This window comes from Mauremys reevesii, linkage group 9 (assembly GCF_016161935.1).
Source record: "Mauremys reevesii isolate NIE-2019 linkage group 9, ASM1616193v1, whole genome shotgun sequence".
Lineage (NCBI taxonomy): Eukaryota > Metazoa > Chordata > Testudines > Geoemydidae > Mauremys > Mauremys reevesii.
Window position 1 is genome coordinate 52777025 of NC_052631.1, and position 21813 is coordinate 52798837.

The 21813-nt window shown below is 44.2% G+C and overlaps 1 protein-coding gene and 1 long non-coding RNA gene across 6 annotated transcripts in view; one reads left to right on the forward strand and one right to left on the reverse strand.

Moving 5' to 3' along the window:
- The window catches only part of LOC120372267, a 76399-nt gene extending 55185 nt beyond the window's left edge, over positions 1–21214 (forward strand). Inside the window, exon 5 of the long non-coding RNA XR_005584823.1 lies at positions 21115–21214. This is a non-coding gene — a long non-coding RNA (uncharacterized LOC120372267). The remainder of the gene's footprint in view (positions 1–21114) is intronic.
- Positions 1–21813, reverse strand: part of EPHB1 (EPH receptor B1) — a 393781-nt gene that overhangs the window by 68062 nt on the left and 303906 nt on the right. For 4 of the 5 annotated variants that reach the window (XM_039489198.1, XM_039489199.1, XM_039489197.1 and 1 more), the window contains exon 4: positions 8143–8298. In XM_039489198.1, coding sequence (XP_039345132.1) covers positions 8143–8298 — 156 coding nt within the window. Of the gene's footprint in view, positions 1–6545; positions 7311–8142; positions 8299–21813 lie in introns of those variants that run through there. The other variant, XM_039489201.1, reaches the window with a different exon arrangement.

A 21813-nucleotide genomic window follows, 5' to 3' on the forward strand; every position in this document is an offset into this window, starting at 1 on the left:
AATAATAATGATCCTGCTCACATTAAACGTCAATAGGACAAATTGATACACTAAAGATGAATAAGTCACCATGTGCAGATGGCATTCACCCACAAGTTCTGAAGGAACTCAGATATGAAATTGCAGAACTACTAACTGTGGGATGTAACCTATTACCTAAATCAGCCTCTGTATCACATGACTGGAGGATAGCTAATGTAACACCGATTATTTTAAAAGGCTCCAGAGGTGATCCTGGCAATTACAGGCTGGTAAACCTAATTTCAATACCAGGCAAATTGGTTGAAACTAGGGTAAAGGACAGAATTATCAGACACACAGATAAACACAAAATGTTGGGGAAGAGTTAACACGGCTTTTGCAAAAGGAAATCATGCCTCACCAATCTATTAGAATTCTTTGAGGGAGTCAACAAGCATATGGAGAAAGGTGTTCAAGTGGATAGTGCACTTGGACTTGCAGAAACCCTTTGACAAGGTCCCTCACCAAAGGCTGATAAGCAAAGTAAGCAGTCATGGGATAAGAGGGAAGGTACTCTCAGAGATCAGTAACTGGTTAAAAGAGAAACAAAGGGTAGGAATAAATGATGAGTTTTCACAATGGGGAGAGGTAAATAACGGGGTTCCCAAAGGATCTGCACAGGGACCTGTGCTATAAAGCATATTCAAAAATGATCTGGAAAAGGGGGTAAACAGTGAGGTGGCAAAGTTTGCAGATGATACAAAATTATTCAAGATCCAAAGCTGACTGTGAGCAGTTACAAAGGGATCTAAAAAAAATCGGGCAACTGGGCAACAAATTAGCAGATGAAATTCGGTATTGATAAATACAAATTAATGTACATTGGAGAACATAATCCCAACTATAAATACAACATGATAGGGTCTAATTAGCTGTTACCACTCAAGAAAGAGATCTTGGAGTCATTGTGGATAGGTATTGGAAAACATCTCAATGTACAGAAGCAACAATTAAAAAAGCTAACAGAATGTTAGGAACCATTAGGAAAGGGATGGATAATAAGACATAAAATATCATAATGTTATTGTATAATTCCATGGTATACCCACACCTTGAATACTATGTGTATTTCTGGTCACCGCATCTCAAAAAAGATATATTAGAATTGGAAAAAGTACAGAGAAGGGTAACAAAAATTATTAGGGGTATGGAACAATTTCCATATGAGGAGAGATTAAAAAGACTGGGACTGTTCAGCTTGTAAAATAGATGACTAAGGGGGGGATATGGTAGAGGTCTATAAAATCATGAATGGTGTGAAGAAAGTGAATAAGGAAGTGTTATTTAGCCCTTCACATAACCCAAGAATCCGGAATCACCCAATGAAATTAATAGGCAGCAGGTTTAAAACAAAAACCAGGAAATACTTCTTTACACAGTGCATGACCAACCTGGTGGAACTCCTTGCAAGGGACTGTTGTGAAGGCCAAAAATATAACTGGGTTCTAAAAAGAACTAGCTAAGTTCATGGAGAATAGGTCCAGGGCTGGTGCAACCATTTAGGCAACCTAGGCAGTTGCCTAGGGCACTGGGATTTGGGGGGCGCCATTTTCTTCAGCAGCAACCGTGGCACCCGGCTCCTCGGCCACCCCGGTCGCCGCCAGCATTTAGGCGGAGGGAGCTTGGGCAGGGGAGGGCCGCCTGCCGCAAATAAGGGGAGGGAGGGGCGGCACACAGGGGAACTCCCCGCCCCAGCTCACCTCTGCCTGTAGGCGCTGCAAGCCTGGGAGGCGGGAGAAGTGAAGCAGCCACAGCGTGCTCGGGGAGGAGGCAAGGAAGGGGTGAGCTGCTTCACTTCTTCTGCCTCCCAGGCTTGTGGCGCCAATCAGCGTAGGTGCCGCAAGCCTGGGAGGCGGGAGAAGTGAAGCAGCGACGGTGTGCTCGGGGTGCTCCTGCTCGTGCGCGGAGCAGGGGTGAGCTGGGGTGGGGGGGTGCCTCAGGGTGGAGGGTGGAGGTTGGGGAGCTGCTGCAACAGGGGTACCTGGGGGGATGGGTGCACCAGCTCTGGATAGGTCCATTAAAAACTATTAGCCAAGATGGTCAGGGATGCAACCCCATGCTCTGGGTGTCCCTAAGCCTCTGACTGCTAGAAGCTGGGACTGGATGACAGGGCATGGATAACTCAATGTTTGCAAAGTAAACAGTCATGGGATAAGAGGGAAGTTCCTCTCAGAGATCAGTAACTGGTTAAAAGACTGGAAACAAAGGGCAGGAATAAATGATGAGTTTTCATAATGGGCAGAGGTAAATAGTGGGGCCTGTTCTGTTCATTCTCGCTGAAAAATCTGGCATTGGCACAGTCAGAAGACAGATACTGGGCTAAATGGACCATTGGTCTGACCCAGTGTGGCCGTTCTTAAAGCTCCTGTTGACTTGCAAAGGTGTCAGATCAGGCCCATATTCCACAACTTAAAGAGAGCCTAGTCAGTTTGTTTTGAAATTCTTTCCCTTGTTTTAAGTTGTTCCCAGTAGGGATGTAACATCCCATTGCAGCTCAAAGCAAATTCTCAAGTTTGAGTTTTAAAAGCCCCCTGAAAAAAATGTGATTTATAGACGAGATTCTGATAACAACAATCTTGTATAGTGCTGAGGTAGTAGTGCCTGGGAAGTTAACGACAGGGGGGTTATTTTACCGGGAGGATTTTCTAGCAAACTGCTTTTCTCACTTTCCTAGACCTTTATTTACTGGGCAATCTTGCACAATGCCTGCATTATGCTGAGCTGTAACTAATGTTGTCAGCTCCTCACTCTCCTTGGCATGAAATAAAACACCACTGATAATAATTTAAAAATAGTAAAAAGAAATAAAGGAAACCAACATAAAGATGATACCTAGAACAATTCAGGTCCAGCAGATGATGCGGAAAGGTTCATATGGTTAGAAATGTAACAAGGTATGTATTTGCGCACACATGCCTTTCAAAACTGTAATTCGCAGACAGCACTTTTGTAAGATATAATTATGTTTTCACCTGCTCCACAGTTGCCCCCACCCACCTTCTTCATTTAAAAAGTCAGAATTAGTGATTTCAGAATTACACATTAAAATTTTTTTACATTTACTCTGGTTAAGTTTAGCAGTTGTCCTCTCTCCCAGTTCTTTGCCTTGTCCCCTTCCCACACACCCTATCTTTCCCACTGCAGTAGATACTTTGAAAGAGTACTCAGACGGAAAAGCAGTGATTAAATAAATAATCATCATTCTGGTACCTAGGGGCCCCAATGTGGCAGGTGTGGTAACAACATATGGAGTCCCTTCCTGGAGCATCAATGAGTCCCGAAGAGTGGAGCACCTCTATCTCCCCAATTTTTCCTCCCTCCTCTGTGACTGTGGGGCCCATCTGGAGAGTCGGGACCAATGGACTCTGGGGGTTTTGTGTGCCATCTCTCTTCCTGCAACTGGAGCCCTAGCCATCATAGCCTGGTCCCTTCCTCCTAAACTCTGTTCCTGTCCAACCTCCGCACCCATGTCTGAGTGGTCCCAGCCACATGCTGGATAGCCTGGGCCTGCAGTTGGCTGCCCTGGCATGTCAGTCAATCTCCTAGCCAGGTAAGTCCTCCCTGTCCTCCACACAGGATGTCTGTGCTCAGATCCCTCTTTTAAACAGATATTTGGGGTCTTGGGAGGTCTCTCTCTTCTCTGGAGCCTCCTGATCGGCTCCCTGCTCAGGGTAATCAGGAAAACATGTCCCTTTGTTAGTTTCCTCAGTTGTTGCTTCTGGGATGGTGTCTCTGGGAACTGCCCCCAAACTGCCTTTATAGAAGAGGCTGTACTGAGTAGCCATCATGAAGGGAGAGAGAATAGGGTTCACACGCCTTCCTCTCTTTCTCTTCTGCAATCCGTGGTGGCAGGGAGGTCTGGCTTGAGGAGTTAGAGTGGGAGTGGGGGGAGGATATGGTGAGAAACCCAAATAGGAAGGCTCATTGGGGTACAGAGAGCTGGTGTCAACATATGACAGACTGATAGGTCTGATCCCAAAAGCTCACAAGCTCTCTGCCAGCTTGCTTCTGCCAGTGTCGTAAGAATATAAGAATGGCCACACTGGGTCAGACCAATGGTCCATCAGCCCCATATCCTGTCTCTGACAGCAGCAAAGAGTCCTGTGGCACCTTATAGACTAACAGACGTATTGGAACATGAGCTTTCGTGGGTGAATACCCACTTCTCACATTCGACGAAGTGGGTATTCACCCACGAAAGCTCATGCTCCAATATGTCTATTAGTCTATAAGGTGCCACAGGACTCTTTGCTGCTTTTACAGATCCAGACTAACACGGCTACCCCTCTGATACTGTCTCTGACAGTGGCCTGTGCCAGATGCTTCAAAGGAATGAACAGAACAGGGCAATTTCAAGTGATCCATCCCCTGTCATCCAGCCCCAGCTTCTGGTAGGGTTGAGGGACACTCAGACTACAGGGTTGAAGTCTAAATCTCAGAAGCTGTTGCTCCTGCAAAGTTCAGCAGCACATTGACTCCTATCCAGCAAAGCACTGAAGCACATGCCTACATAGTAAACTGGGCTGCTCACATGCTTAAAGAGAAGTGCTTTGCTGGATTGGAGCCTCTAAATTCATTTAAAGTATAGTTTTTAAAGGTAATGTCCCTTTAATATATGGGCAGAGCTCTTTCATTAAGATTCCTGCTAAAGATATTGGCTTTTGTGAGTAACTAACTGCTTATCATGGTATCCACCAGATTGTTATCCTGATTATTCAAGATAGCTCACCTTTCCAGTTTCATTCCTAGTGCTCATTCCCTCTTCTCCCCCTTTTGCTTGTTGACTCCCTCAAAGAATCCTAATAGATTGGTGAGGCATGATTTCCCTTTACAAAAATTGTGTTAACTCTTCCGCAGCATTCCATGTTTATCTATATGTCTGATATTGTTCTTCATTATAGCTTCAACCCATTTGTCTGATATTGAAATTAGTTTTACCAGCCTGTAATTGCCAGAATCTCCTCTGGTGCATTTTAAAATAATTAGCTATCCTTCAATCATCTTGTACAGAGGCTGATTTGAATCATAGAAGATTAGAGTTGGAAGAGACCCCAGGAGGTCATCTAGTCTGACCCCCCTGCTCAAAGCAGGACCAACCCCAACTAAAGGGTAGTATACCACAGTTAGTTGTTCTGCAATTTCACATTGGAATTCCTTGAGAACTCTTGAGTGAATATTATCTGGTCCTGGTGACTTATTATCATTTAATTTACCTGTTTGTTCCAAAACCTCCTTTATTGATACCTCAATCTGGGACAGTTTCTCAGATTTATCACCTAAAAGGAATGTTTCAGCTGCGGGGATCTCCCCCACGTCCTCTGCAGTGAAGATTGATACCAAAAATGTATTTAGCTTAATTTCTTTAGCTTTTCAGCAATGGCCTTGTCTTCCTTGAGTGCGCCTTGAGCACCTCCTTTGTCACCCACTGCCTGAGACAGAGAAGCCCATTAAGTTGCAGGTTCAGATGGGTGGAGCACAAACAAACTGGATTAATTTTACTGTGTAAATTGAGTGACATACTAAAAGTGAATAAATAGCAAAGTGAGGAGGAACTTAGGTCTGAAACATCCTTTCAGTTTCAATAATCCAAAGTGCCAGTAATACAAAATCAGGAAAAGGGCACACAGACCCCCAGCTGGGGTCATTTGGCATAGCTCCCTAGAAGTCATATAGACAAATTTTCACCAATTTATAGCATCTGATGGTCTGGCCCTTGATTTTAATCTGGACTACTTAGTACCCCTTTCACTAATGAACGTGAGTTAAAAGAAAAACTAAAATAAATAAAGTGCAGGAAAGCTACTTACAACTGCAAAGGATTGCCTATGAGCAGATAACAATGGGTGTGTATTTCCAAGGTATTACACCAGCAAATACAAGCATCTACAGATACACTATATTATTTACTTCTATGATATGTAACCACTCTGAAACAGAGCAGCTGGTACCTCAAATTAGAACATTTTAAAATTAAGCCTTAATTAGAACAAATAAAAATTTACCAATGGACTTTTTTATACAGTACTCTTCTCATGTTGCATACTGTAAATCAGCTATGGAACAAGATGCAATAAAAATAGATTTATTTACAATTGTTCTACATGCCTAGCACTTCCTCTGCCACTGACAGCTAAAGTGATCAAGCAAAATATAGAAATTAATCTCTTATTTCATATGCATACTTTTAGCTCTTCCTTAGCCATGCGGTATATAAGCAAATACAAGCAATACTGCAGGATTCTGTGTGGTTATGCTGAACACACACACACGCTGGGTGCATAGGGAAGCACAAGGATGAACATTAGTTACATCCAATCTCTTTTTTCAAGACATACCAATGTCCAGGATAAACCCACAAAGCAACTGTGCAATTGTTCTTGAAAAATGTATTTTTATGACAATAAACCTGGCATTGCACAAACAGACCAATTGAAAATTCACTTTTATTAAAGCGCACCAGCTTAGAAATAAAATTCAGTGCTCATGCTGCACTTATTAAATAATAAAATACAAGATGCCAGGGAAGAGGAAAAGCAGGGGCAGCAAGAAATTCCCAGTTTTCACATCTCAATTATTTTTAATGGCAAAAACAATTGTTTTGCAATATAGTCCCTGTGACCTTTCACTCCACTTGGAAGGAAAGGAAGTCCAGGCCAGGGCTTGTAAATCTCCAAGGCACAGCCACCATCTTGCTTGAGTGATCTCCAGAGCAGAAGCCAAGGGTCTCTGCAGCTTGGGCTAAAGAACCCAGCTCTCCAGCTAAGATCTGAAATGGACTCACATTCTCTGCGGATCGGGCACAGAGGGAGACATGTAACACTGACCAGTGGGTCACACAAGGACATGGTTTTTTAAACTTTTTGGGAAGGAAGTACAAGGGGGCCTTTGCACACCCTGTCTGCTAATTTGCTCGTTTTTAGGATCCTGGCTAAGGCCTATTACATCCTTTTTGTGGGGAGTTTGACCAGAAGTTAAGTTTGACACTAGATTGTCTTTTTGTGCTGTGCAGGTACAGCACCTAACACAGTGAGGTCTAGTCCACAGCTGGGACTCCTGGGCACTATGCTAATACAAATAAATAATATTCATAAGAATGATACACTTTCAAATACACAGAAGCACACAGCAGCTGTTGACTAGCAATCGGCTATTTCTCTATCAAGATGATTTTTATGGAGCGACAGACTTAAGATAGCTTCTGCCGTCTTATTTACAGTAGACAGCCGAGGAAGATGATTCATTTCAAGCAAAGCAACGCAGAATACCAATGCTTAACATACTCCTTGCCCCTGTAAAAGAACATTCCATCAACAAGACTACGAACAAGACAGCAGTGGTAGATAACCTCCAATTCTAATTTATCCTGGGGATTATCTGCCTCCAACCACAGACATTGTCGCTAAGAAATATACATTTCTGGGAGATCTTCCAGTTTGCACCGACTGATGTCTGGGTTGTGGAACTAGGACATTATTGAGAATGTGGTGTACACTAAACTGCTATCAGAAGAACCAGTTGCTAGCAAAGAAGCAGAAGTTGATGCACAATCACCTGCTCGTGCCAGTCTAGTGATAAAAGGATTAGTATTGATGTTATGACACTAGACACATTTCCATTCCAACAGAAGAAGATGGTGTCATATCATGTGGTAACAGATGGCTACTGAACACTGTTCATATGGCCTTTGGATGTCTAAAATCTTCAGCGTGTGGGCTCTCCCACCTCTACGGGAATACAGTGAAGATGCATCTCAGAGCTGCAGTTAGAAAACTCTGCAGTCTATCCCTCACTGACTCATCCTGTAGTGTGCAGACTGAAGGGCAGATCCTAGCTGAGGTAAATTAACATAGCTCAGTGATTTAATGCAGCAGCATCTGCTGAGTACCTGGCCCTGAGCCTTCATAATTAAACCACTTTTCCTCCTCTGGCCACTGTCTAATGCAGGGGTAGGCAACCTATGGCACATGTACCGAAGGCGGCACGTGAGCTGATTTTCAGTGGCACTCACACTGCCTGGGTCCTGGCACAGCACAGCACTTCTGAAAGGTTGCCAACCCCTGGTCTAATGGTACACTGCAGCTCTCTATTCCCCATCTGAATAATTGGGACACTGTTACTTACTGGTGCAGGCAGCCTCTGGTGGGTCAAAATCAGCACGATAGTAGCCATTGCGGCAGGTGCAGATGGGAGAGGCCTCCGATGTGGAGCGACTGTTGGTGGGACACTGGGCACAGGTCCCCACACCCTGGTTGGCCTTAAACATCCCTGCTGGACAAGCTGGAACAGAAAGAGGAGAGAAGGAAACTGGTGAATGCTGAGCTCTGCAGTCTAAAAGGTGCACCAGAGATGTTGACCTCCAAACCCTCTTCTTCATCCACAGGAGGTGAGTCCTGATTTTATTATAAAGCTAAGACAGCAATGACAACAAAAGAGAGTTTGTGTTATTACAGTCACAAAGGGCAGCCTGAATGCAGGGAGCTGGCTAAAAACAAGAACGGAGCAGAGCGGCTCTCCTTAGCCCCCAAGTAGTTGGTTTAGAAGTGCAACCTTGCAAAGGGCAGATCAGAAGTTAGTCTGTTGGAGGAAAGCTCCTGTAGAAGGGAGGAGAGAGACTCATCGCAACTCCCAGGAGGGCACCTGGGCAGTGAGACCTACAGGAGAACCTGAACCAGGGGAAAGGGCACTGTTTACACATAGAACTTAGGGTCAGCTGTTGTGTGTAGGTAACTCAGTCCCTGAAGAAAGGGACTGAAATCCTGTGGCTACTGAGAATTTGTTCATGCACTGGCCAGTGAGTTGGTCAACTGGCTTACACCCTCGTTGGAGATCTCTCTCACCCATGTAGAAAGCCCATATAATACACTGGGGCTCTGACCACTGACAGCTGTGATCCCCAGCCAGTTCAGCTGATGAAGCAGGTCCGTAGCTTGTGTGCCCACAGCCACCCTCCTTGTTCAGATGAGGTGGTCCTCTCAGAAGCATGCCCTCTGACTGACTGCAGTGCCATCACAGAGAGAAATGCCAAGCAGACATGATGGCACCTCCTGGAACCATCTCTCACTCTTACTCACCGCGGCAGAGACAAACAGGGAGAACTTTGTTTCTATTTGGAAACATATCTTCTCTGACTTGTCTCAATCCTACTTCCGACCATGCAGAATACAAGAAGAGTCAAAAAAGCAAAAACCTACTAGCTAGATGCTAAAAGCAGAAAAGCAAGTTCAAGGGATATATTAGCCATGATGCCTTCTTCAGGCAGTTGAGAAAACAATAAACAATAAAATTAGGTTGATACCCTTATTCTGGTGGTTTTTCCAGGAGTTTGAAGACAAGTGTGTGTGTATAATGTCATTTTCTGGGCATGAAGTGGCTTTTATTCCATTCTGTTTGAGTTTTTGTATTGCCCCCATCAGTATATCATCAGTACACCAGTATTTTGGCATTTTCAGCGTTTTAGGCATGTTGGTCCCAGGATATTGGAAAGACCAGGTGGGTGAGGTGCTCTCTGTTATTGGACCACCTTCTGTTGGTGAAAGAGACAAGCCTTTGACCTGCACTGAGCTGAAGAAGAGCTCTGTGTGGCTCAAGAGCTTGTCTCTTGTCTTGTTTCTTTGGTGGCCTGTGATAAGTCAGTGGTTTCAGTCCAGTTTCTGTTCCCCGAGCGTCCCTATCACAAAAACCATCACCACCAGTTAGTGCTGTAGACATGCCAGCATATTCTCTAGGCAAAAGTGATCAATTCCATCAGGATTTTTACTAACACTACGTGAATTCTCTCAGGATACTACTTCCATCAATGAATGCAGGAAGATGCTAATGAAGAACAATTAAAAGTGGGCTGAGAGGGCTGTGAGTGGGTCGAGGCAAGGAGAGTTATTAGTCCTAATGAGTTGTGTAGGTTGGGATGGTACATTCATTGCTCTCATTCCTGTTTGAGCATAAGATAGGCATATTATAGACATCTAAATAGACTGATTCAGTACACAAAGAAGAAAGTTAACAAACATTGGACCGAAAGGGAATTGCATTGACCAGTCCTACTCATGGGCTGTCAGGGTTCCTTCCCCACTCTGAACTCTAGGGTACAGATGTGGGGACCTGCATGAAAGCCCCCTAAGCTTATTTTTACCAGCTTAGGTTAAAACCTGGTACTCTGCCACCACCAAGTGATTTAACAAGAAACAGGGAAAGGACCACTTGGAGTTCCTCTTCCTCCAAAATATCCCCCCAAGCCCTTACACCCCCTTTCCCAGGGAGGCTTGAGAATAATATCCTAACCAATTGGTTACAAAGTGATCAAAGACCCAAACCCCTGGATCTTTGGACAATGGAAAAATCAGTCAGGTTCTTAAAAGAAGGATTTTATTGAAAAGAAAAGGTAAAAATCATCTCTATAAAATCAGGATGGAAAATAACTTTACAGGGTAATCAGATTCAAAGAGCCCAGAGGAACGCCCTCTAGCCTTAGGTTCAAAGTTACAGCAAAATAGGGATAAACCTCCCTCTAGTAAAGGAACTTTCACAAGTTGAGAAAAACAAAGATAAACTAACACACCTTGCCTGGCTGTTACTTACAAGTTTGAAATATGAGAGACTGGTTCAGAAAGATTTGGAGAGCATGGATTGATGTCTGGTCCCTCTTAGTCCCAAGAGCGAACAACCCCAAAACAAAGAGCACAAACAAAAGCCTTCCCCGCCCCCAAGATTTGAAAGTATCTTGTCCCCTTATTGGTCCTTTGGGTCAGGTGTCAGCCAGGTTACCTGAGCTTCTTAACCCTTTACACGTAAAAGGATTTTGGTGTCTCTGGCCAGAAGGGATTGTATAGTATAGTACACAGGGTTGTTACCCTTCCCTTTATAGTTATGACATGGGCACTGGACAATAATTGATGTGTAATGGTACAGGGTTTTCACAGTTGCACAGTTCCCTGCGTTCTAGCTGTTAATGTCTAATTACCATAATATCTGTATGGTGTTTTCTCAATAACCACATGGTGATTAGCCAGGCAGAGTGAAGAAGATGGCAGAATCACTGCATGGGTATATTTCAACACCTGTACTTTGAATATGTAAGTCTTTTAACTCTGACTACTATAGTCCCTCTGCTCTGATTGGCTCCTGTCCTCTGAATTTTCAAGCTGAGTGACAGCAATCAAGATTGCTTCAGATTCCCAATTTGTAGAGATGGAGGTAGGGGCGGGGAGGAGAAATGGGAAGGAAAGGATAAGGGAAATTAATATGGCCAAAAGAATGTTTTCCCTTTTGATTGTTTTTAAGTGTAGCTTTTAGCAGGTCAAGCAGCTCATTTAGGTTTTTGTAGGTTTTTTCTACTTCAAACTTTAATATTTAATTTAAAATGTCAGTATAATAACAACAACAACATAAGCCTCCTCCCTGTTATGTCACTACTAACCATCACTTGGGCTAATAAACTTCTTGTCCTTTGGCCTCAGCGTTTATTCAGTCAGGCTGCAGTAATTAATTCATAAACAGAGAGCACCCTCCAGATATCATTATAATAAGACTTTAATCTCTGGCAGGGTGAGGTTTCATTAATCAACAGTCTCTCTCTGGTCTGTGATTATATATCAAGTATAAACGAAATGACAATGATGGGCTTGATCAAATGAATACCAGGATCCATATCCTCAGCTGTTGTAAAGTATGATAGCTCCATGGACTTCAAATCGAGGATCTGACTCTGGATGGGATATACCTCATAAGCGAATTAGCCCACTTCCTGCATGAAGAGATCCAAATTAGCATTTGGAGGAAATGTACAGTGTCTCTCAAACAATAGTCTTAAGAGGCTTCAAGCTACAATGGCAAGAGACTCAGCTATAGGATACAAAATTCACAGATCAGAAATTTTGCTGAGCTGTGTATCCTATTTAGACAGAGGCTAATTTCTACTCTGTGGAAATTGCACTTTGTACTGTGTGTTGATTGGACTTTGTACTGTGTGTTGATTGGACTTTGTACTGTGTGTTGACCTTCACTCAAGGTGACCTACAAGTGTTACTGTTCCATAATATACTAGTCTGCAAAAGTGGAAACACCTTGCATTTCCTTGAGTTCTTGCAAAAAAACACTCTCCTTTTAGGTGACCTTGGTAGCATAGCTTTATAGCTAAAATTTCCAGCCAGATATTGGGCCCAGAGCTGACAAATGCTTTGCAAGTGGATGCATTTTAAAAACTATCTGATTTTACTGTATTTTCCTGATATTTATTTTAAACCTGGTGCCTTATAATCTAGTCTGTTAATAAATCTTTAATACTAAGAGATCAAGTAACTACAGTAGCTGGTTGTATAACCTGTTCCGTCTGCCAAGACCTTTTCAAAGGTGTCCTGTTTGTTCAAAGGCTGTCAGAGTCTAGGGTGACCAGATGGCAAGTGTGAAAAATCAGGATGGGGATGGGGGGGGGGGGTAATAGGCACCTATTTAAGACAAAGCCCCGAATATTGGGACTGTCCCTATAAAATCGGGACATCTGGTCACCCTATCGGAGTCTAAGAGTCCCCTGGGAGAATGCTGGGGTTCTCAATGGGCTCTCTCACTGTTGCTCTCCCTGCTTTTCTGTCCTTGAGTTGCTATATCCCTCCCTGTTAATCCCCCCTCCCTTTTTAAAGTAACTTTGGGTTGATGAATGGGTGCTCATTCAGCCTTGACATCCCTGAAACTCACTAAACACAAATGATTCCTACACAACTTCAGGACAGAGACGTGAATGACTGTTTTTGCATATATATTGAAGGCAACAGACCTTCATCAAATCTGCTTGGAGAATATAACACATGTGCCTTGGATTGTCCAGGGTATCCAGCCCTCTGGGAAGTATGAAATACGGTCAGTGGGAGGTTTCTTGAAGCATCCCTGACTGGCCTGAAGCATTTAAGCAAAGAAGGAAGTAAAGCAATAAGCAGTGGAACATTCTCCACTTTGCTTGATATGGGAAAGCTACGAGCTAATAGGGCAGGGTCCCCCAGGGGAACCCCACTCCTGCTGCGCTCACATGCTCAATGCGGAGCAGAGAGGACTGAACATAGGTACTGCAGGAAAGGTCTCATTGTTGCATTCCTAAACACATGCATAACAGATGGCCCGAAAATAAAGGAGGAGAAATAAAGAGGAAAGCAGATGGCCTTTGAGAAGAGAAGAAAAGGGAACAAGGAGGGACTTAGCAGTGCAGGGGGGAAGAGGAATCCAGGTTTGCTGGTTGCACAGAGACAGGAAGAGCAGAGCCAGTGAGGAAGAAGAAACTGGATCAGCAGAGCTACGGAGGGGATGGGAATGAGGAACAGAAAGAAAGAGAGAGAAAGTGAAGCCGTGAAGAGAGATGTTGTTGCTGGGCACAATCTGAAGCACCCCAACATTACCACCCTCCTCACGGGTTCATTCATGACTCACTACCCTCACTACCCTCATGACATTTCATGCCTGATGGATAGCCAGTAACTGTGGCTGCTCCCACCCAAGCCTCCATGGCTAACGCCTTGCCTCCCTCCTCTCCAGCTGAGCCTTCCCACAAACGTTACTAGGAAACCCAAGAGCTCCCGGACTCTGGCCGCACAGATATATAGTTCTGACCTTTGGAGCATTTCTCCCAGGTGTAAAACTGAGCACACCAAGGGCCTGATCCAAAGCCCTTTGAAGTCAGTGGGAGTCTTTCCACCAACTTTCCACCAACTTCACTGGGCTCTGGATCAAGCCCTTTATGCACAGTGAGCCAACAGGGAGGCCAAGCTTATGAGTCCACACAGGCCTTTGGAATCTCTCTGTGATCCAAAGGATGGAAGGAGGGAAAAGTGTTTTAACAGCAGAGCTCATAGCAGGAACTAGCACCATCTTCTGTGACAAAAAGAGCTAATGGGCTAAATTAGTCTCTTCAGGGGAAAGAGAGGCCCCTGCATGGCCTGGCTAGAAGTAGCTGGCAAAACCTTGCCTAGCTTTACTCTTAAACAAAGGAGGTAAAAGCATCCAGCGGTGTCCCCTACATACACAGCCTGTCACCCACGCAAAATCCATCGCATCTAGTAGGATTACTTTGCAAAGAAACATACTAAGTGTCTCATAAACAGTGCAGTGATTGAGATAATGGAAAGTGCCTCTTATCCCTTGCCCGCTGCATCAGGATATGAGGCATCTCTGAGAAGCCAAGAAAAGGAAATTAATAGGAGCAAACAGGAGTAACCACTTTTATGCAATTTCCTTGGGAGATAGTGGACCATCTTATCTTTATTTGAGCCCTTTAGCCTGTCAGACAAAATTCACAAAGGCCTCTTGCTCTCACAGTATTTCCAGATATTAAAAGAAGATAGAAACGAACATATCCAAACATTTTATGATTTTATTATTTGCAGACTAGGGTTTACAGAGCAATATAGACACACCCACAGAGGCCCAGGCTTTTAGATCCAGAGGTCAAGAGTTCAAAACCTGCAGGTGATCTGTCCAGAGATATAAAAACACATTTGTGAATCATCTGCAGCTTCTATACCTGGCTAAGAATGGAGATTAAAATCCTGCATAAAGCTGCAGATGTGCTATTGACCATGTGGCACATGTGATCTGTTAACACTACTCTGAATATGAAGGAGGAGAGAGTGAGTTCTGCCAGGGGATGGGATAGAGGAGCTCCAGGAGGGACACCTAGACACATCCAGAATTCAGGAGGAACCTCAGGCTGATATTGAGACATGGTTTTGAGTGAGCACTAAAGCCAAACCCCAGACAGCAGGTGAGTCTGGCCAGTAAGCACACTCCATCCATTCACACTCAGGAAGGCAGCTGAAAGAGGTTCCTTCCTAATTCTGCTTTCCCAATGGCATGCACCCTGGCTACCCTGTGTAAAGCACTTTGTGTACTTGGACTGGCTTCAGGTGGTTTGGATGATGCCCACTAGGCAGGGCTGGCTCCAGGCACCAGCGTAGGAAGCAGGTGCTTGGGGCGGCCAATTCAAAGAGGCGGCACTCCATCCGGTATCGGGGTGGCACGTCCAGCTCTTCAGTGGCAATTCGGCGGCGAGTCCCTCGTTCCCTCTCTTCCTCTTTGAGCTGCCGCCAAATTGCTGCCGCAGAGGGAGAACCCGCCGCCGAAGTGCCGCCGCTCATCTTTTTTTTTCCCCCTGCTTGGGGCGGGGGGCAGAAAAGCTGGAGCCGGCCCTACCACTAGACACTCAGCTTGGATTACTGCCTATAAGACAAAAGTATCCTGAAGAATCAATATAAACAAAGAGAGAGTGTGAGCTAGTCTGATTAGATAACCAGGAGTTGCCAGATGTTGCAGACACTAGCCATTTGATGGCAATTCAATGAAGGAACATGCAAGAGGAGTAATGAAAGCAACTACTTTGCATAAAACTGCTATTAGCTCACTGTAGATGGGCATTTGTGAGCAACAAAGAATCAAATGGCAGCCAAAGTCTTTATCCTGTCCCCTCAGCCTCCGGAATGTTCTTCACTAGGTTTATTGGGTTATTTTTGCTTACTTTCTAATGACAGGATTAAAGCACTACACAGTAGCTAAAACAGTAACAAATGGCTAGGATCCCTCAAGAAACACTGTAACAGCTGAAGAGGATATTCCAGCCAATCAATTTTTTTATTGGTCAGATTGTTCCAAGGCCCACCTCCCCAGTCTCTGCTGATACAATTTCCAAAACCATAGAGATTTGAAAAACACACTAACTCAATACTATGGTCAATCACAGGATGACTATGAGCCACCTATGTGGTATGGCTGTGAAAAAGGCTAATGCAACCCTATGATGCATTAGGTGAGGTATTTCCAGTAGAGATCGGGAAGTGTTACTACTGTTGTACAAAAGACAGAGATGAGACCTCATCTGGAATACTGTGTAATTCTGGCCTCCCATGGTTAAGAAAGATTAATTCAAACTGGACAAAGTGCAAAGAAGGGCTACTCAGATGATGCGAGGAATGGAGAACAAGACTTACAAGGGAAAACTTAAGGAGCTTGGCTTGTTTAGCCTAATCAAAGAAAGGCTGAGGGGAGAGATGATTGCGCTCTATAAATATATCAGAGATACAGTAACTCCTCACTTAACATTGTAGTTATGTTCCTGAAAAATGCGACTTTAAGCGAAATGATGTTAAGCAAATCCAATTTCCCCATAAGAATTAATGTAAATATAATATAGTCTTTTGTCTGCTGAAATTTTTTTCCCTGGAATCTAACCCCCTCATTTACATTAATTCTTATGGGGAAATTGGAGTCGCTTAACATCATTTCGCTTAAAGTAGCATTTTTCAGGAACATAACTACAATGTTAAGTGAGGAGTTACTGTATCTCTGATATATTTAAGAGACACATATATACACACACACACACACACAGAGTATAAGTTTTAAACAAAAAATTTAATACTGGTACACAGTGATGATGATTGTGAAGCTTGGTTGAGGTGGAGGAGTCAGAGGGTGGGATATTTCCCAGGGAATGCCTTACTGCTAAATGATGAACAAGCAATTGGCTGAGCACTCAAGGGTTAACTCTCACACTCTACAAGGCAGCAGGAATGGAGGGAGGAGAGACAGCATCGCAGACAGAGAGACTGTGTGTGTGTGTGTGTGTGTGTGTGTGTGTGTGTGTGTGTGTGTGTGTGTGTGTGTGTGTGTGTGTGTGTGTGAGAGAGAGACGCATTTCCCATTTAAGTATGCTGACTTTATTCTTAAGTACACTGCTTTGTTAATTAGATCAGCTTGCTGAGACCGCAGCTGCTGCCAGCAAGCTCCCTCTGTCCTGAGACGTGCCGTGTGCCCCCCCTGCTCTATGGAAGATGGGGTAAGCGGGGTGCAGGAGCAGGGGGGAGGGGGACACCCTGACATTAACCCTCCTCTTCCTCCCCTCCCCCCCGCACAGCAAGCAGGAGTCTCGGGGAGCAGCTCCAAGGCAGAGGGCAGGAGCAGCACATGGCAGTGGGGGGAGGGACAGCTGAACTGCCAGCAATTGATAGCCTACTGGGCAGCTGCTGCACAGGGAACTTAGAGGAGAGGGGAGATGATAGGGGGCTGCCAGGCCACCCTGGTTCCAAGCCCCCACCAGCTAGCTCCAACGGGCTGGTCTTCCTGCAAGCAGTAGACAAAGCAGGCGGCTGCCAAACGACGTTAAAAGGGAGCATTGAGCAACTTTAAATGTGCATGTTCCCTAATTGATCAGCAACGTAACAACGAAACAACTTTAACCGGGGTGACTTTAAGTGAGGAGTTACTGTATAAACGTCAGGGAGGGAGAGGAGTTATTTAAGTTAAAGGCCAATGTTGGCACAAGAACAAATGGGTATAAACTTGCCGTCAACAAGTTTAGGCTCGAAATTAGATGAAGATTTCTAACCATCAGAGGAGTGAAGTTCTGAAACAGCCTTCCAAGGGGAGCAGTTGGGGCAGAAAACCAAACTTGTTTCAGTGCAAAACCTACAGATGCAAAACCTGTAGACAGATCTCCACTGCCACGAAGATCAACGCTGCCCATAATATACCTTTCAAGATTCCTGCATCCCACACATGCCTATCACAAGTGGTGTACCTTATCCAGTGCACTAAATGTCCCAATAACAACTCTATGGGTGAAATGGGACAGTCACTACACTCTGGAGTGAACTCACACAGAAAAATGATAACAGACAAAAACACCATATCACCTCTGGGTGAACATTTGTCACAAATTGAGCATTCTATATATGACCTCTCAGTCTTCATCTTCAAAGGAAACCTGCACGACACCTTCAAAAGTGAAGCCTTGGTGCTTAAATTCATAATTTTGCTAGACACTAAGAGTCATAGACTGAAAAAAAGACACTGGATTTATGGCTTATTTCAACAATCTATAACCCACTCACCCCATCAGCTTTTTTCCTCTCCTTTCCCCGATATGACTGGAGAAGTATTAACAGGCCACTTCACCTTGAATGGTCCCTTGAAATATGTGTGCTAACTACTTATGCTAAATAATCCATTCCACCCTGTATTTAGCTGTGACAGTTTCCGTACCTTTCCCAGACCTGAAGAAGACTTCTGTGTAGCTTGAAAGCTTGACTTTCCCATTTACACAAGCTGGTTCACTAAAAGATATTACCTCACCTGCTTGTCTCTCTACCTTGTTTCAAGACTGAGTTTGATATGTTTATAGAGGGGATGGTCAGATGGCATTGGCTACAAAGGCATATAACCCCTCCGTGACTGCTATTAGCAAATATCTCCAAGAGTTGGCAATGGGACACTCACTCTAAGTTACTAAAGATAATTGTTTCCCAGGTGTCTGGCTGGTGGGTCTCAACCTCATGTTCAGGATCTAACTGATAACCATATTTGGAGTCAGGAAAGAATCTTCCCTTGGGGAAACCTTGGGGGGGGGGTGTCACCTTCCTCTGCAGCATGGGGCATGGGTCACTTGCTGGTTTGAACTAGAGTAAATGGTGGATTCTCTGAAACTTGAAGTCTTCAAACCATGATTTGAAGACTTCAGTAACTCAGCCAGAGGTTTGGGGTCTATTATGGGAGTGGGGTGGTTGAAATTCTGTACTCTGAGATGTGCAGGAAGTCAGACTAGGTGATCATAATGGTCCCTTCTGGCATTAATGGCTATGAGAACTCAAAGATCACTCACAAGGAATTAGCATGTGTGTTTATTCTAAACATGTTTTCTGCATCAAATACAAAGCTATTAAATATAGCATCCAAAAAAGTCACATATATCAAAGGTATTTGCAGAAGAAATATTAATATACACTGAATAGCTATATGGGTATAGCCACAACATTAGCTGCTGTGATTTCAAAATACCTCACACTCTTACTGGCCTAGCACTTGCACGGGAAAGCATCAACAAACATGAAAGTGTGAGAGAATGTGGTGTGAAGGATTCAGTGGGTGACAATCTTCCTTCTGAAACAGTACAGGACTAGTGTCCCAACCTGTTATTAGGGGGACTGTGCTGCTGAACGACACAGATTACACCTGAAGTGTCAAACTGAGGTCCTGGCCACTTGTGGTTATTATAGACACCAACTGATTTATTCTGTTAAAAAAAGAATAGAGTGCTACTCCTAATGTCCTGGGAAAATTCCAACTTAGATACAGTATAGTGGAACCCCATTAATTCACACATTTGATCACTTCTTTCCCTTCCCACAAAAAAAGTGGTGTGACCCTTGTCAAAGTTCAGGGCAACTGCACCAGTATGACCCCTACATGGTCCAGCAAGGGAGATTTCCTGCTCCTCAGCCGTTGCCTCTCTTGAACAGAGGCACACATCTCACTCCCTCCAGACTGGGGTATTTCCAGGCTGCACAGATCCCTGCCTAAACTCTGAATCCCCAGCAAAGTCAGACTGCCTCAGTGGGCCTGCTTTGCTTTTCTCCTCCGAGACGGCAAACAGCATCATTGCCACAGTTAAGTTACCACTCAGCTCTTTCTAATAGAGCACATTTATTCTCAAGAAAACCACTACAGAGAAAACACATTAAAAACAATAACAGAACCTACATGCATGCCGATAAGCTTACCAGAGATCGTCCTCTAACTCCAACAAAGGCTCTGACTGGTGAACACTGCTTCCAGCTCCACCCAGGGGCTTTCCTAAGGTTACCAGTTCATAACTCCTTTTGCTTAGAACCAGAACCCAGCCAGTCCTTCCAACTCTTCCCAGAAGGGACTGGGGCCCCCTGTGGACAGGAAGTTCTGTTCGTTCACTGGATCAGAAAGCAGACCCTGAGTCAGTTTAAAACTCAGGTTCTTTATTCAAAAATCCTTTGTCTATTGGTCTCTGGAGACTTCAGTTTGAACCAGTATAGGTGAGACTCCCTAAGCGTTGGTAGCTCTCTGGAGGTGTTGCAACTTGACTGAATTTGCCTAACTCTCCCCCACTGCCAGGGCCGGCTCCAGGCACCAGCTCAGCAAGCAGGTGCTTGGGGTGGCCAAGGGGAAGGGGCCGCACGTTGGGCTCTTCAGCGGCAATTCGGTGGCGGGTCCCTCAGTCTCTCTCGGAGGGAAGGACCAGCTGCCAAAGTGCAGCTGCCGCCGATCGCGATCGCAGCTTTTTTTTCCCCCCCGCCGCTTGGGGCGGCAAAAACCCTGGAGCCAGCCCTGCCCACTGCTCTTAGACCCTAAGTTCCCCTTCCCCCATGGATTTACATACAGTCCCTGACCCACAATGAGACATAAACTTAATTCAGTAAGGTTTTCCCAGGATATTGCAGGAAATTGCGCAATCTATCACAAGCCCAATTCTCAACAAAGCTGTGATAGCAAAGTGCTGCAGCGAACAATTGTTAAAGCTCAATTACCTATCAAAACTATACCCCAGTTTGTGTGCAAGTATGCTGACAAGTATTTGCATGAAAAGTTAAAGTGTTATGAAAATTTAGAATTGTTAAAGAACCCAAAGAGGTGCCAGGTGCTTTGGAGGACAAATAGAAAGACAAGGTTCCCATCTGAAAGAGCTTGCAATCTCATTTTAGATGGGTACAAGGGAGCTAGGGAGAAGGACCAGACAGTTATATTAATGAGATAGGGGCATCTTTTTAGGCATATGGACATCTTGGTGGTTCATTTAAGAGGTTTTGTTTATTTTAGCCATAATTAAACTAAACAACATTTGTCAAAATAAATGAACAAAGTGCCTTTGTAATCTGGTGGTTTCTTTCATTACTGAACTTGATCATTTACAAATGTCTGTAATCTGCAAAGTATCTCTTAGTTGTTCTTGTTATTACAAATTAGCATTTTTCTATTGTAATTATGTCCTCTCTGCCTAAATCCCCCTGTAATTCCCCTTCACTACCCATCCTAAATTGTTTTGTATTGTTGCTGGGTGCACTCAGAGCCCTTAGTTCCAACATCTACGGAAGTCCCTATTCTCTCACTCTAGCAGCTGTGTTAAACTCCCAAAATGGGTGAGTGGCTGGCTGCCTTTGGGGGTGGAGGGGAGGGAGACAGGTAAGGGGCTCTTTATATATCCCTGGTCTATAGAACTGCACAGGGGGATTGTGAGACTTGAATGGAAGGTGCTAAAGAAGTGGAGAGTAGTAAGAGAACAGTAATGGTGATACAATAATGTTTCTTTTGATTTAGAGGCTGCTGTGCGAACGTTTATCTGCGTGGAAAATGCAAGATAACTCCAGGTGTTAAGAGTTTTAATAATATCTCAAGTCAACAATGAGTCCAAGTTCAATTTGGTGCTACTGCTATGCACATTAATAACTACAATATGACGTCTTACTAAATAAGAGTTACAAAGCACAGAGATTCGCCAGTGCTCTTTGGTGGGAAAGGCTGGCCTAGAACTCAGCACCTATGCACATTTCCCCTAGCCAAGTGGGCCTTTTGGAGGGTAACATAGGCAGAAAAGTCAATGTATGCAATCCCAAAGTTTCCTTTCACTTTCTGAATGTAGCCCAGAATGCTTTGGATGGTGACAATGAAAATACTCAGCCTCTTCATGACTTATTTCCCCACCATCAGCTTTGGTGATCCAGAATTATGTCTGGTTTTCAGCTAATGGCAATTTCTGAACATTAATTCATGCAAGAGGCAGTTTGCAAGGGCAGGCATGGTAACAATCTCCGAATCTATTGGTTTCTGATTTCGTGCTGTAATGTGATATTGTTTGGGAGCTGGAGAGACATGAAGAAGCACCAGGCACTTCAATGACATTTCCAAAAGGAGATGTTGAAAAGTCTTTCGATGTCAAAAGTACATAATTTATTCCGTGTTTTTGGAGCACATTCTAGTTGCCAGGAAGCCATAACCAAGAAGATTTGGAAGCAGGAG